The sequence below is a fragment of the Typopeltis vanoorti genome, chromosome 16, assembly GCF_054136105.1.
Source record: "Typopeltis vanoorti isolate ZY-2024b chromosome 16, IOZ_Tvanoo_1.0, whole genome shotgun sequence".
Lineage (NCBI taxonomy): Eukaryota > Metazoa > Arthropoda > Arachnida > Uropygi > Thelyphonidae > Typopeltis > Typopeltis vanoorti.
The window spans coordinates 10,544,646-10,562,234 of record NC_143564.1 but is presented as its reverse complement, the minus strand read 5'-3'; the positions used below and the strand labels follow the sequence as shown (position 1 = coordinate 10,562,234).

Sequence of the window (17,589 nt, the reverse complement as noted above, 5' to 3'; positions counted from 1 at the left end):
CATTCAATATAAAACATAAAGATATTTTGGAATAGAAGGCAATTTCAAGTAGGCTATTATAGGCATTGTCCAATTCCCCATATCAAAATAGGAAATTGCAAAATGAGAATTATTTATACCTATGGTCTCAAAGATGGTTCTACTAAGGAAGAAATCATGAGAAAAAGCAGCTTACAAATAAATAAATAATAATAAAAAGGTTTTTGTTGGAGATTTAAACAGCAAAACAGGAAATAAATACCAGACATACAGAAATGTGTTGAGGAAATTTGTAGAAAAGTGCAAAACTATTATTATTATTATTCAGGCCTCCATAGAGTCAAGACACTCATTGTGGGAGGTCCTTCTTAGGAAACACAGTCTATCATACAACTACTTGAACTCACTAACCGTTCTTGCTCTCACCACTCTATCAGGCAATGCATTCCACGGTTCCACCACCCTCAATGCAAAAAGAAACCACTTCTCACCCTCTTACTCACAGCTTCCTTTCATTCCTCCCAGGAATGGCCCCTTGTCATCACTCCTTCCAGCTGTTTCACCAAGTGAAAAAACTCCCCAGTGTCCACCCTGTAACTGCCTCTCAACAGTTTAAAAGTCTCGATCATATCACCTCTCCATCTTCTATTTACCAAACTCTGCAGTCCACATTCTCTCAGCTGATCCTCATATAACATTGTACAGTCATGAAACTATCTTTGTTATCTGCCTCTGAACCCTTTCCATAGTTAATTTATTCCCTTCAAATTGTGGAGACCAAATTTGAGAACAATATTCTAAGTGTGGTCTGATCAGGGTCTTATACAACAGAATGATAACTCTTTTATCTCTGCAGGTCAGCATCGTTTTCAGTATTGTAGCAATTCTCTGGGTTACTTTCACCACCTTTGCAATATGCTCCCTAAATTTCAGTTTTCTATCAATCATAACCCCCAGATCTGTTGTTTCCCCTACTTCCTCCAGTAAAGCTCCATCAAACGAGTATGCAGCCTCCCATCGATTTATCCCAAACTTTAAAACTTTACATTTTGCTGCATTCGACCGAAACCCCCATTCAGTTGCCCATCTGTCTAGTTTATTCAAATCCTCTTGCAGGGCTGGCCCATCTGCACTATTACTGATAACCCTTCCCAGCTTCACATCATCTGCAAACAGTTGAATATTATTATTATTATTATTACGGACAAAGAAGGTTTTTCAGTATATGATGAGTAGAGAGAAAGAACTAGGGATCATTCCCTAGAGGTTAGTTGTGTAAGAGTGTGGCTAGTAAGGGTGTGGACACTTACGCAACACTCTTACAAAACTAGATTAAGATTTTTTTGCTTGCACAGTGGTGAATGACTAGAATGAATTGTAATAGGTAGGTGTGAGTGCACTAACAGTGAATGAGTTTAAGGAGAAATATTATTATTATCAGGCAACTCCAAGGCATCCTTAGACTCATTGAGGGGGGGCCCTAAACATCATGTCAACAACTATTCAGCTTCCACACAGTATCTATCATACCTTGCCTTGAACCCACTCACAGCCATGGCACCCACAACAGACTCTGACAAATTATTCCACTCATTCACCACTCTCCATGCAAAAAACCTAGTTCTAATACCTTTGCTAACCACACTCTTGGCCAGTTTCCATGGATGGCCCCTAGTCCTCCCACCACCAGACCTGTTCTGAAAAATATCCTCTGAGTTAATCTTATAGAAACCCTTCAGTAATTTGAATGTCTCAATCATACCACCCCTCTTCTGGTTATCAACCAATGTCTGCAACCCACAAATCTTCAACCTGTTCTCATAAGGTTCATTCCATAGACCTGCTATCATCTTGGTCACTCGCCTCTGGATCCTCTCTACCTTCTCCCCATCAAGAAGAAACGCTGGTGCCCAGATCTGGGCACAGTAGTCAAGATGGAGTCTTATCAAGGCTCAATACAGAGGAAAAATAACTTGTTTGTCTCTGCTCGTCAACGTATTCTTCAGTAACCAAGTGATTTGATGAGCTGATTTAGCCACTTTTGCAATGTGTTCCATAAACTTCAACTCCCTATCCACCAACACCCCCCAAATCCATAGCTTCGTCAATCTCCTGGAGCACAGTTTCACCAATGTGGTATACTGCTGCTAATCGTTTCATCACAAAATGCATAACCTTACACTTTGCCACATTAAATTGACATCCATTCTCCTTATTACATTCCACATTAAATTGACATCCATTCCCCCAATCTACCCAAATCATCTTACAAAATTTTGACATCATGTGCATTCACTATTGCTCAACCCAACTTTGCATCATAAGCAAAGAAATGAATAGTTCCTCTCAGATCCTTTCCGATATCATTAATGAACAAATTAAATAGTAGTGGTCCAAGAACAGAGCCCTGCGCCACACCACTAGTCACAGGCCGTCTTTTGGACTCTACTCCTGAATAAACTACTCTGTGATATGTTGCGAGTATATTTTTCACTTGGTTAGATTATAATAAGTTTAGTTTAATCCTCTATCCAAGTGTGAGCAAACAAAGTTTGCACCTGAAAGTATCTTCAGGACTAAGTAAGGAAGTACGACACTGGACAACTTGTTTCAAAGCACATCTCCTTGCGGATATGTGTTATGCTATGCATTAAGGCAAGGGGCACTACCCATACCGGTTTCGGCCTTTATTGAGGTCTCGTCAGTGGGAGCCAGGTCCAGTAGTGCAGACACCAAGGCAGAAGCAATAAGTGGTCATCCCAACCTATAGGAGTTGCCAAAGGGAATTAAATTACTCTGGATTCAGAGAAAGATGTTGAGAGCTTATTTTTCACTTGGTTAGACTATAATAAGTTTAGTTTAATCCTATATCCAAGTGTGAATAAAGGATTAAACTAAAATTATTATACTCTCTGATATCTCACCATCAACCACCCTCCTATCTTTAATATCCTCTTGCAATCCATTGATAATGTCATTGATATAAAGGTTGAAAAATACAGGTCCCAGTACTGAGCCCTGTGGAACTCCACTTGTAACCTTCTGCTTCCTTGATATTGCCCCACCATACACAACTCTCTGATACCTATCAGATAACCAATCCTGAATCCAGTTGACTATCCCAACATCTAAACCCATATGCTGCAACTTAAATATCAGCTTATCATGTGACACCTTGTCAAATGCCTTTGCAAAATCCAAAAAAAAAAAAAAATGGCAGTATATGCTTTTCCCTCATCAACTGCTCTTGTCCCTTTATTATAAAAGCCAATCATATTACTAAAGCAAGAGCGCCCCTTAACAAATCCATGTTGATTCTCACGGATAACATTACCCTCATCTGTTCAGTGCTGTATATAGTCCATCACTAATTTCTCCAAGACCTTAACAACTACTGATGACAAACAAACTGGCCTATAATTAGACACTTCCAGTCTGCTATCACCCTTATGCAATGGCACTATCTTAACTTCCTTCCATTCCTTGGGTACCTTTCCTACAGCTAGAATTTCATTGAAGAGCCAGGTCAATGACGCTGTCAGTTCTTTAGCACATTCTCTCAATATCCATGGTGAAATACTATCCAGTCCCACTGCTTTACTGACATCCAGAGTACTCAGTATTTGGAACACACTCTCCTCTTGCACCTCTAACCCTTGAACCTTCCCTATCCCTCTAGTATTAAAACCTTCTTCTCCAGGATGAAATATACCCCAATAAAGTGCTCATTGAATAACTTCACTATGTCCTCTGCATCAGTCAGTCTATTCCCATTTTTATCCCGCAATGTCATTCTTCCACATTCATTTCTACTCCTACTGGCTACTACATAGCTAAAAAATTCCCTAGGATTTTCTTTTGATCTTAGTCAAATCTCTTCTCATATTCCAGTTTTACCTTCCTCACCATACTAGTCATTCTCCTTGCCTCAGTCTTATATTCTTCGTGCATCTGCACTCCACCCCTCTCCTTATATCTCTTCCATAATCTGTTTTTCACCTGCAGTTCCTGTTTGTTATTGTTTGTCATCAACTTTACACCAAATTATGTCCACTTCTTCACTCATGGAATACAACTTACTATTGCTGCTAAATATTCCTTCACAATTTCCCAAGCACCAATGATATCCTGGCCTTCCAATTCCACTTCCAAGGAACTGCCCCAAGTTGATATCTAGGCTGTATTATGATCCCCTGCCTTATAATTCCACATACATTCCCTTTTTTTTTTTTTGATACTCCTGCATGTCTATTCATCTTCCAAGTCAAAAACCACATGGTAACTCTTTCCAACTGGGGGAGAGATACCATCTCAGTTATTATCAGCTCTTCTGATGCCATGACCAAATCCAAAACTCTTGTTCCCTCTATTACATGTAGCTTAAGACATTTGTCCCTCAAAAATTCTTGAAATTTCATTCCCTTATTACTACATGCATTTTCCTCTTTCCATCTCATACTGCTGTAGTTAAAAGCCAGCATAACAATCATTCTTCTTGCACTTGCCAAGCTCAACTGCTTAAACATCTCTTGCTCACCACCCTCTGTACTCCTTGGTTTGTAACAACACTCCACTAAATATTCTGTCTTGGCCACCTCTACCTCACACCATATTCTTTCAAAACCATTAGTGTCACTGCCTTCCAATGCCGACACTCTCAGAGGACATAAGCCATCACTTATCATAAGCAGTACTCCACCACCACGTTTTCTTTTCATATCCTGCCAAAAAATGCTGTACCCTGCTACTTCAATTCTTGCTATTATATCATCTTCCGTCAATCACGTCTAAGAGATCCCAATAATCTTTGGGCAGACTGATGCTATCAGCACCACCAATTCACCTCCTTTATTTCGGATACTCCTGGCATTAGTATAAAGCATAAAAATGTCACTGCTTCTATACCTGTCATTATTCCCTTCAGACCCCACTGGACTCAGTGCTACCTGATGTCGTCTTCCTTCCCCCAAGCACCCATTCCCACAAGAGGCCAACTCTGCTACCATTGACCCTCGGAAATCTAGTTTCCCTGTATTGACACACCAACTCATTCAGAAAACAGCAATCTCTCCAGATCTCTACATCCTTTCTCATTCAGCAAAAGGTCTCTCGCATACAGTTCACTTCTGTCCTCAAATGCCCTCGAAGCATCCTCATATTCCAATCCTCTCTTCTGACACATTCTGGCTATTATGCTATTCATTATTACTGCTCTTCTGCTCAGCTCGTCACTATCATACCTGGGCAACACACACACACATAATCTTTCCTCTCTGCATTTTCTTTAGTACAACCTCAAGAAAGAATCTCAGATCTCCTGCCACCCGATTTACATTGCCTCTCAAGTCATTTGTGCCCACCATCACAATCATTTCATCCACCCTTTCACCCTGCTTAATTGACATAGCCACACTTTCTATCATTCCTCCAGGTAAACACTCCTCCTGCATCCTATCTCGCACACCACAGATCATTGAGTCTCCATACATCACACAAGTTACCACTCTGTTCCTTGATTGCTCACCTGCATCCCTCACTCTCTCCTCTTACCCTTCCTCTCTGTGTTCCCCTACTTACCTGCTGTCCTGCCATCACTCTATCCCTTGTTCCAGCACTCCCTTACATTCTTCTCATTTCCTCTCTCTGACTGTTTCCATTTCCCCTTTTCTATCATTCTCATACCTCTTTCTCAATCCCTCTCTCTTCTACTGCTCCTATTTTCTCCTCTTCATTCCCATACCTATCATTCCCTCTCTCTTCTACTGCTTCTATTCTCTCCTCTTCTATCATTCCTATACCTCTCTCTCATTCCCTTTCCTCCACTGCTCCTATTCTCTACTCTTCTATCATTCCCATAATAATGGAAACTGAGCAGCTTCTTACCAGTTGCATTTCTATTGATGATGTGGACTAGTCATTAACACCATCTTTTAACATAAAAAGCTGTGTACAAATTTACATGAACAGAAGAAACAATACTTGAAATCATTCAGCATTGGAGTATTTCAGCTATTCATCACTCCCCATGTAAAAAAATCTCCTTTTCTTTCCTTACATGACCTTCTTTTGTAGATTTTCCAGAGATAACCTCTCATTTTCCCATCTTAATTTCCCTGTATCTATCTGATAACTACTCTGACCAACATATGCATCTCAATCATATCTCCTCTTCTCTTATCTACCATGCTCTATACACCACATTTCCTTAATCTGCCCTTATACTCAATGCTGAAGTCTTGAGACAGTCTCAGTTACATGTTTTTGAACTCTTCCTAATATTTCTTTATTGTTTATATAATCAAGTGACGAGATGTGTGTACAAAATCAGGAGGTTAGACTGAAGGTCTGCAGGTTACACAAACCTGGTTTACAAACAAAGAAGAATCATATCAGAATCAAAAGTGGAAGACTTTTTTTTTTCAATACATGACAGAAAGAGAGAAAACAAGGAGTCATCCCTGAAAATTCTGTAACAGATGGTTCACAAGAATGTCAGGATTAGTTTTTTTTTGCTTGGAAGATGGTGATTAGGAATGGGTCCAAGGAGAAGTATGATAGGTATTGTTTGAGTAATGGTTGGTAAGAGCATCTACAATGAGTGTTTTGACTTCATGGAGATGCCTGAGGAAAAAAAAAATAACAATAATAATATTCATTCATATACAATTTGTTATTTGCATACATAGCAGCATATCTCTCCTGTAATCCATTTATCTATAATGTATGCCTCACAGAATATAGTCAAAATCAAGTAAAAGTTATATAAACTTGGTTTAATGCTTTTTCCCAAGTAAGCAAACAGACAAGTAAGTCAAGTTTGCACCTGAACTATGTTCAGGTCTCAGGCAACTTGTGGTAAAGGTGGAGTAAGATCTGATCACTTTCCCTTAGTATCTCCCCTAATGCAATGCATTAAAGGAAAGGGCCAATACCCAGACGGGTTTCGACCTTTATTGAATGTTCAATGTACAATAATAATAAACTCAGTAACAGACTCACCCTACAACTGAGAAGAACTTTCAGAACCGGTTGGCTCTACACCATGGCAGGCTCACCCCACCACCAAGCAGAGCTGTCATCTGCTCATATCTCGAGGGGTAACAGCAACAGCCGTGCCTCAGTTAACTTCACAGGCTACAGAATTGCCATTCATTACTCCCCCCCCCCCCCCCCAACACACACACCCAGGATCTGGGTGACAGCAACAGCCAAGCCTCAGTTAAAACTTCATGGACTACAAGCATTGCCACTCATCACCCAAGCTTCCAACCTGTTTCAACCTTTATTGAGGTCTCGTCAGTGGGAGCCAGACCCAGAGATACCAAGGTTGAAGTAATGCAGAGCTTATAAATTTTACCTATACAAGTTGACACAAGGTGCTTTGACCTTATTAAATAAAAATCTCAGGATGAGAGAAAGATGTAGAAAGTTTTTTACCTTGGATATACTATACGTTAAAGGTACCAAGCAATTTTATAAACTTGGTTTTAATCCTTTTTCCCAAGTAAGCAAACAGACAAGTAAGTCGAGTTTGCACCTGAACTATGTTCAGGTCTGAGGCAACTCGTGGTAAAGGTGGAGTAAGCTCTGATCACTTTTCCTTAGTATCTCCCCTAATGCAAAGCACATCCCCTTGTGGAGTTGTATGATGCTATGCATTAAAGCTCTCATCCTGAGATTTTTATTTAATAAGGTCAAAGCACCTTGTGGCGACTTGTATAGGTAAAATTTATAAGCTCTGCATTACTTCAACCTTAGCATCTCTGGGTCTGACTCCCACTGACAAGACCTCAATAAAGGTCGAAACCGGTCTGGGTAGTGGCCCTTTCCTTTAATGCATAGCATCATACATCTCCGCAAGGGGATGTGCTTTGCATTAGGGGAGATACTAAGGGAAAGTGATCAGAGCTTACTCCACCTTTACAAGTTGCCTCAGACCCAAACATAGTTCAGGCTCAAACTTGACTTACTTGTCTGTTTGCTTACTTGGGAAAAAGGATTAAACCAAGTTTATAAAATTGCTTGGTACCTTTAACGTATAGTATATCCAAGGTAAAAAACTTTCTATATCTAGTGTTTTATCTGCTGAAGTACACAATACCATTTAGAGAATTTCCTCTGACTCAACAGAAAGGGTTTCTAAGACAGTTAAACAATGCTCTATTTGAAAACCAGAGACAACACTCCCCATAAATGTGGGCTTCAGAACTTTATATAAACTTTCAAGTAAAAAATAACTTCTGTGTAAGACTAGTTTTATTCCACTGAATTCAATGCCTAGTAGATGGTATGGCTGGCCAAACCAGACTTATCAGACTCATGAAATAGAATATATTCTTGATGTTTTTCTAGACGAATCTGGGTTGAATGACCCATCTGCCCATAATAACATAAGCTGCACGAGTACAGCCAGTACCGTCAATGAAGTGTAGAATACAGCAAGCCTGCCTCACAGTACGGTTTAATAAGGATGCTCGTTTAGCGATATTGCGGTAGGCGCTGTTGCTACGCGACTGCATCAGGGGCGATATTTAATTGTTTGCCTCAGGGCGCAATCTAATCTGGCGACAGCCTGGGTACAGCATTCTGTAAACTCCAGAATGAGATAGAGGAAGATATTTGTCTTTCAGAGCGTCTAGGAATGAATTTAATTTTCAAACTAGATGGAAAGAACTTGTAGATAATTTGAAGAAGACTCACAATTCTCTTTAACATTCCATTTACATGAGGAATGGAAATTCTAGAAATGTCTTCTCAGGATAAAGACCATAATTATTATTTTATTGATTATTTTGGTATTATTGTGTCCATTTGAGAAGAAATTAGCTCTGATAAGAGAGAGAGTTCTTTATTTAAAAGAGAAACAGTAGAACATAGTTTATATACACTGCGAACTAAATTTTTAATCACACCATATTTCTGAGAAGGTGATGCTGTGAAGCAGCATTAATGCATTTAACAGTATAAGTTGTTTTTCTGTATACTGAGAACTGTAGACTGCCATTAGGTTAATGTAAAATGAGAACATCCAGAAAAGGTATGCAACTGTTTTTCTCAATTTCAAGGGTCAAATTATCTAATGTTTTATCTGCTGAAGTACACAATACCATTTATAGAATTTCCTCAGACTGCAGAAAGGGTTTCTAAGACAGTTAAACAATGTCATATTCAAATATTTCAACCACTTTTAAAAAAATAAAATAAAAATTACCCACTAAGAGTAATTAGAAATATTCATAATGAACCATTATGAATATTTCTAGCAGTCCTTTATCTCATGAAGAAATCTCAGTGTTGTCAAAAATGTTAGATATTGCTACATATAGTTCCAAAAACGTAGCTCCATTCCAATCATGAATTTCATATTTTGCATGGATAAGCACCTTCATAACATCTATTATTTGTTTACCAGTAGCATATATTTTGTTTAAATCTGTATGTTCACATAGCAATATATCAAAAAAATTAAGTACTAGCTCCATCATCTCTAAAATGCAATAAGAACATAGTGATAACCACAGGTGACAAAGGGCATGGCATGCAGTTGTGGTTTGTAATAAAAATAACTATTTTATAAATTCATTATTTTTTATCATTATTTTTTTATTAATTAATTATTAATTATGGATTTAGATTATGAGGACAGATTGTGAATATGTGAATTGCAAACTCTAGTTAATAGGAGAAAGAGGGGTGATAATATGATAGAGGTCTATAAACCTTTGAATAGGTGTTATAGGATATCATCTGATGAAATTTTTCATTATATGGAGGGTAGGGAGAGAACATGGGGCATCCATGGAAGTTAAATTTATTTGCAGTCAAGAAAGGGGTAAGGGCTAGGTTTTTCTCCCAGAGAGCAGTGATTGAGCGGAATAGTTTGCCTTTAGGAGTAGTGAGTACATCTAGTGTGAATGAATTTAAGGGAAGGTATGATAGCTGGTTTGGGAGAGTTATGGCCTCCCTCGATGAGTCCTTGACTCACTGGAGGTCTCAAATAATAATAATAATAATACAATACAGCTTAATCTTCTACTTCAGGATCATTCCACATGTAGATGCACCTCTAGACATTTGACTCAATTGTAAATCAACAAACATAATAATCTTTTGGACAAAGTTCATCTTGGGATGAAGACACTATAAAAAAAGTTACGAGTTCACATTGCTAGACCTCCTTGACTTTATAGTCATCCAAAGATACATAAAGAAAATGTTTCTTTAAGATGGATAGTTAACTGTATGGGTTGTCTGACATAAACTTTCCAAACATCTGTCCAAGCTTCTCACTACATTTATGAGAAGTTCATCTTACATTAAAAATGCAGATAATTTCAAGAATAAAATATCAGGATTATCTTTTCAACCTAAAGATCTATATAAATGGTCATTGTATGGATTGCAGGAAATATAAGTTCATTGTATATTTATTGTGTGACAACATTGTCTAATTTTTAGATTGACTTTTGCTGTGTGATATTTTACCCAACTTGCCTCTTGTGGAACCTCCAGCTTGTTGGACCAGGGTTTGATTTTAGAGTTATCTTCTCTTAGGTAAGTTCCCAACCAAGGCTAAAGAGTCATACCTACCCTATCCAGCAATTCAGTCAGAAAAGAAAAACCCCTAATTCTCAAATAATCTAATAGTATCAATGTCAGAAAAAAACAATTGCTGGTCAAGAGAGAGACCAAATAGAAGAGATAAAAGAAAGGAGTCTGACTCAAAGTAAGTGGAAGAAGATACCAGACCCAGCTAGAGGACCATGTGAGAGGCAATTCCCCTGATATCCAGTTAACAGTCCTGTGTGGCCCTGATTGTCCACAGATCCAAAGTATAATTAGTGCTTTGCTTTTCACAAATATACTGCTTGATGATATAATAGAATTATTATGCAATGATTTTCCACCTCATGTGAAATTATTGAAATTTGTCATAATTCTAATCTTGTCAAAACAAACTTCATTAGCAGATAGACAAAACTGCAATGGGATCTCCTATTTCCACACCTTAGCATATTTTTATATGGAATGATTCAAATTATTACACAACAATCTTAATGTTTTTTCTCCTAAGCCACGTATTTGGTACAGGATGATGTTTTTGCTGTCAGAAACTTTCTTGTTGGAACTTCAAAATTTTTTGAGAAAATTAATTCAGTAAACCCAAGAATTAAATTGACCGTTGAAGTAGAGCAAAACAATTGCATCCCTTTTCTGGATGTTCTCATTTTACATTAACCTAATATCAGTCTACAGTTTTCAGCATACAGAAAAACAACTCATACTGTTAAATATATTAATGTTGCTTCACAGCATCACCCATATCAGAAATATGGTGTGATTAAAAATTTGGTTCACAGTGCACATAAACTATGCTCTACTGTTTCTATTTTAAATAAAACTACTTCATCAGAGCTACTTTCTTATCAAATGGACACAATACCAAAATAATCAATAAAATTATTAATAATTATAGTCTTCATCCTGAGAGGACATTTCTAGAATTTCCATTCTATTCCATGTGTAAAGGGAGTGTCAAAGAAAATTGCAAGTCTTCTTCAAATTGATTTACAAGTTTTTTTCCATCCAGTTTCAAAATTAAATTCCTTTCTAGACTCTCTAAAAGACAACTATCGTCCTCTTTCTCATCCTGGAGTTATTATTATTGTTATTATGTGCAGATGGGTTACTATGGAGTAGCGACATGGACACTCTCCAATCTGAGTGTGAAAAATATGGAAGCCGTTGAAATGTGGATGCTGTGAAGAATTATGAGGATATCATGGAAATACAAATGAAGAGGTACTAAAGATGGTAGGTGTAAACAGAAGAATGTTAAACAAATTAAAAAGAGAAAAGTCAGCTATTTCAGACATATTCTCAGACATAACTGCCTACAAAGAATATTTCTTGAAGGAACTGTTGAGGGAAAGAGAAGGAGAGGAAAACAAAGACTATAATGGATGAAAAATATAGAAGACTGGACCTATCTCTCATATGAGGAATGTAGCAGAGAGGCACAGAATAGGCCAATGTGGAGTCGATCTCCTGGTTTTCTTCTCGAATGGGCACAATACTAAAATAATCAATAAAATATGTAAAATATGTAAAATCAGTAAAATTATGATCTTTATCCTGAGAAGACATTTCTAGAATTTCTATTCCATGTGTAAAGGATGTGTCAAAGAGAATTGTGAGTCTTCTTCAAATTAACTTACAAGTTTCTTTCCATCTAATTTCAAAATTAAATTCCTTCCTAGACTCTCTGAAAGGCAAATATCTTCCTCTATCTCATTCTGGAGTTATTATTATTGTTATTATGGGCAGATGGTTTATTCAACCCAGACTCATCTGGAAAAACATCAAGATTAAATTCTATTTCATGAGTCTGATAAGTCTGGTGTGGCCAGCCATGCTATGTATAGAATTCACTGGAATAAAACTAATCTTATTCCAGTCCTAGTCTTATTCTTATACCAGCAATAGTAAACTGTATTCCATGAGTGAAGAAGTGGATACAATTTGGTGTAAAGTGGATGACAAACAATATCAAACAGGAACTGCAAGTGAAAAGGAAATTATGGAAGAAATTGAGAAATATAATGAATAAGGAGAAGGGTGGAGAGCAGATGCACGAAGAATATATGACTCAGGCCAGGAGAGTGACTAGTATGGTGAGGAAGGCAAAACTGGAATATGAGAAGAGATTGGCACTAAGATCCAAAGAAAATCCTAGGGAATTTTTTAGCTATGTAGCCAGTAGGAGGAGTAATGATTGTGAAAGAATGACATTGCACGATGAAAATGGGAATTGACTGACTGATGCAGAGGACACAGTGGAGTTGTTCAATGAGCACTTTATTAGAGTATTTCATTCTGGAGAAGTCAGTTTTAATACTAGAGGGATAGGGAAGGTTCAAGTTTTAGAGGTGCAAGAGGAGAGTGTGTTCGAAACACTGAGTACTCTGGATGTCAGTAAAGCTGTGGGACTGGATGGTATTTCACCACATGTTTTGAGAGAATGTGCTAAAGAACTGACTGACAACTCCATTGAACGGGCTCTTAAATGAAAGTGTGGTTGCGGGAAAGGTACCCATGGAAGGAAGGTAAGATAGTGCCATTGCATAAGAGTGGTAGCAGACTGCAGGAGTCTAATTATAGGCCAGTTTGTGTCTTGGAGAAATTAGTGAGGGACTATATACAGCATTGCGCAAATGAGGTAATGTTATCTGTGAGAATCAACATGGATTTGTTAAGGGGCACTCTTGCTTTAGTAATATGATTGCCTTTAATAATAAAGTGATAAGAGCAGTTGATGAGGGAAAGGCATATACCGCTATTTTTTTGGATTTATGCAAAGCCATTTGACAGGGTCCCACAAGATAAGCTGATATTTAAGTTGCAGCACATGGGTTAGATGTTGGGATAGTCAACTGGATTCAGGATTGGTTATCTGATAGGTATTAGAAAGTTGTGTATGATGGGGCAATATCAAAGAAGCAGAAAGTTACAAATGGGGTTTTACAGATCTCAGTACTGGGACCTGTATTGTTCAACCTTTATATCAATAACATTGCCAATGGACTGCATGGGGATATTCAGTTGTTTGCAGATGATGTGAAGCTGGGAAGAGTTATTAGTAATAGTGCAGATGTGGCAGCCCTTCAAGAGGAGTTGAATAAACTAGACAGATGAGCAAGTAAATGGGGGTGTCTGTTTAATGTAGCAAAATCTAAAGTCTTGAAGTTTGGGATATATCGATGGGAGGCTGCATACTCGAATGGAGGAGCTGTACTGGAGGAAGTAGAGGAGACAAGAGATCTTGGGGTGATGATTGATAGAAAACTGAAATTCAGGGGACATATTGCAAAGGTGGTGAAAGTAATCCAGAAGATTGCTGCAATACTGAGAAGGACGCTGACTTGCAGAGATAAAAGAGTTATCATTCCGTCCCATAACCCCTGATCAGACCACACTTCGACTACTGTTCTCAAATTTGGTCCCCAGGATTTGAAGGGGATGAATTAAGTGCAGAAAGGATACAGAGGCAGATAACAAAGATGGTTTCAGGACTGTACAATGTTAGTTATGAGGATCAGCTGAGGGAATGTGGACTGCAGAGTTTAGTGAATAGAAGGAGAGGTGATATGATTGAGACTTTTAAATTGTTGAGAGGCAGTTGCAGGGTGGACATTGGGGAGTTCTTTCACTTGATGGAACAGTTAGAAGGAGTGATGATAAGGGGCCATCCCTGGAAGATATGAAAGGAAACTGTGAGCAAGAGGGTGAGGAGTGGTTTCTTTGCACGGAAGGTGGTTGAACTGTGGAATGCATAGCCTGAGAGAGTGGTGTGAGCAAGAACAGTCAATGAGTTCAAGGCGTGGTGTGATAGACTTTGTATTTCCTAAGTAGGACATCCCACGATGAGTGTCTTGACTCCATGGAGGCCTGAATAATAATAATAATAATAATAATAATAATAATAATAATAAAAACTAGTCTTATACAGAAGTTATTTTTTATTTGAAAGATTATATAAAGTTCTGAAGCACACATTCACAGACTGAATCATCAAGAACTACTATCTTAAACTTTCTAATTTTGGGAAGTTATCTTAAGTAACACTCCTCATCCCTGTGTTTGATGAATTAGTACATATTTAATTTATTTGAATTACAGTTAGTTATTCCAGTTAATATCATATACTTTCACAGGCACTTGCATTTTAATTTTTCTAATTTTATCTCATTTCATCTGCATGTATTGACAATGGCTAGGAAACATAGCCAAAAATTCTACAGCATTAAATAATTTTTTCATTATGTAAGTGCTATTCCATTACCATTTTTTTTATCATTTACATTTACATCTCGATATTTAGTTCCATTTGTGATCTCCTTCTAGCAGATCATGCTGACAAAAATGCAGTCCTGCATGGGATCTCAGCTTACCTTTCTTTATCTTCAGTAATCTTCAGGGAGGAGGCTGCTCCAAAGAACTGAGCTCAATGGAATGAAAGATGACTGGGAGTAGCAGGTTTGATGAGGATGTTGAGCAACTGTTACCTGACTTTCTGTAGATGTGACAGAAATGGGAGGCATAATGGATGCTAGTTCTGCTGAAGAGTGGCCATGGAAATGTCTGTAGAAAGACACAATGTGAAAACTGATCTTCTATGAGGAAGTAGCTGAAGAGTCTAAAGAGTAAAACTCTTTAGATTCTTCAGGTACAATGCTAACAGGCTGCTTGTTTTTTTCTCAACATCCTACACTGATCCATAGTACTGATGTACTTTAAGCTGAACAAATGCTCAAATGAGTGATTACCAGATTAAAAAAAAAGGAAAATATGTATGCTTTTACTAACATAATTAGAATTTATTAAGGCATAACAATGAGGGAGATGACAATGACACTGAATGATTTTAAGGTGAGTTGTTATTTATTTTGTGGGACCTTGAAGCGATCAACTACAATGAGTCTCTTGATTCATTGATAATAGAGGATTTTTAAAGCATGTATTCATGGAAGTATACACAACTTATCAATCAATGAGGTACAAAAACTGAAATTTGCTTGGGATCCTAAACAAAAATTGCTTGGCTACTGAAATGCCTGCAAAAATGATTTAGTGCTACTTTAGTAGGCTAAAAAAGATATGCCAAAGAGAGCTTAATCACAGATTTCATAGCAGACACAAAAAAATGTTGAAAAAAAATGTTAATAATAATACTCCACTAATGCCTTTCATTCCCCAACCAGGCGAGGCCGTTTTTTTTTTTTTTTTTAATCTTTTTAGTCCTATCTAACTTTTAGAGAACGAGGGGGGAAATGAATCTTTAACCATAGCCAATCAGTGGTAGCTGCCCAAAACTGTCAATGATATTAAATGTAATCCAGTGAAGACAGTATCGAAGATATCTGCTACCATCTTGCAGTCCCTAACCCTAACACAATATATTATTGTCTGAAATAGCGAGTGCGCTACAATTCATTTTCTTGAGGAAGAAAAAAACCTGAGTTTCTGGGAGAGAAACCCACTTCCAAAAATGTTTCATTCCTGTTTTTTTTTTACTAGTAAACGAGAAGAGTTTAAGGCATGAAAGCATCTCACCTGTATAAAAATTAAATTGGATAAAAAATTTTATTCCAACAGAAACTGTGATTTTATCCTTTATTAATGATTTCATGAAATCCAATTAATCATTTAAAATATTTCCAAACATATTACTTTCATAAACGTTATTACCATGTTCTTCTGTGGACAACAGAGGGTCATGTGCATTGCTTCTTTTCTGCATACTATGCTGTCCTATTTCCTTCTGTCACACTGTTCCTTTTGTCACTTCTGTCACTATTTCCTTCTGTCACATCTTTTAAAAATATCTACATGACATTTCTAAAAGAAAAAAAAAATGAATATGATACTATGCAAAACTACAAAGAGATGGCACACGTATAATTTTTAGTATCTTGAGTATCTCAATATACTCAAGGTAGGTGAGTGACATGAAATTTATCCCCATCATTTCCATGAGGAGTATCAGCTGTTTTGGAATAATTAATAGTTAGCATGGGGATTTTAATGTTCATATAATCAGTAACTACAAATAATGAATATACTATAATGTGAGACTAGCATCCAGAGTTGGGTTAACAACAATGGTATTATCTTTGATGGACAGCATGGATTTGCTTAAGGGAGGTCATGTTTTAGTAATCTACTTACTTAAATTGTACATATTTGGTCTAATGTATTAAAATAAATAACTTTTATTATGAAAAGACCAGAAGATAAATGATAAAATATACAAAGAGCCAGCAAGTTTCACTAGCCACTGTCTAGCATTTTCAAGGCTGAACTGGTGTGAAAACAAATGCATTGAGTTACATTTCAAACATACACTTTAGTAACTGTTAGGCCGTTACATTTTGTTCCTTCTGTTTAAAGGCGTGCATGTGTTCGAAAGCTTCAGTCAGATTCCGGTACATGACCACGTGTTTTGTAGTTATTTGCATATTGTAATTCTGTCGAACTGAGAGAGATGATGAGATTTTTCCATATGTCTTTAAGAACAATGCCCTATTTCTATTTAAAGTTCTGTATCTGTAGTCATTCTCGATGTAAGGCATAGAACTGTTTTTCCAATCTATAATGTGATTTGATGTTGAGAAATGATGTGCTAAACCAGATGTGATGATTCTATTATGATTGACATCCCCCACATGTTCCTTCTGTCTTATTTCAAAACTTCTGGAAGTCTGACCAATGTAAGAAAGGCCACACGTGCATGGAATTTCATACGCTCCAGGACATTTGAAGAAAGGTACCACATCTTTAGGTGATCCTAAGATATGTCTGATCATGGTAGTTGGTTTAAAAACCACTCTGATGTTATGAGCTTTTAACATTCTCGCCAATTTTGTGGAAAATGAATTAATATATGGAATGACAGCTGTGGACACATATTGGGGTACTGTAACACGTTGTTGGTGGTTGTCTTTAAATAGCCATTTGTTTAAAATGTTAGAAGGGTATCCATTAAGAGATAGAGTGTTAGCTATTAGTGACAGTTCTCTCTGCACATCTGTTTCTTTTGAAATAGACCTT

At 37.3% G+C, this 17,589-nt stretch overlaps 1 protein-coding gene across 4 annotated transcripts in view; it reads right to left on the bottom strand.

Annotated features, from left to right (window-relative positions):
* The window catches only part of LOC150097844 (nonsense-mediated mRNA decay factor SMG9-like), a 286,780-nt gene that overhangs the window by 228,785 nt on the left and 40,406 nt on the right, over positions 1-17,589 (bottom strand). For 3 of the 4 annotated variants that reach the window (XM_090406489.1, XM_090406490.1, XM_090406491.1), the window contains exon 2: positions 16,228-16,377. In XM_090406489.1, the coding sequence (XP_090262615.1) occupies positions 16,228-16,279 (52 nt within the window). In that variant the 5' untranslated portion in view covers positions 16,280-16,377. Of the gene's footprint in view, positions 1-16,227; positions 16,378-17,589 lie in introns of those variants that run through there. The other variant, XM_090406492.1, reaches the window with a different exon arrangement.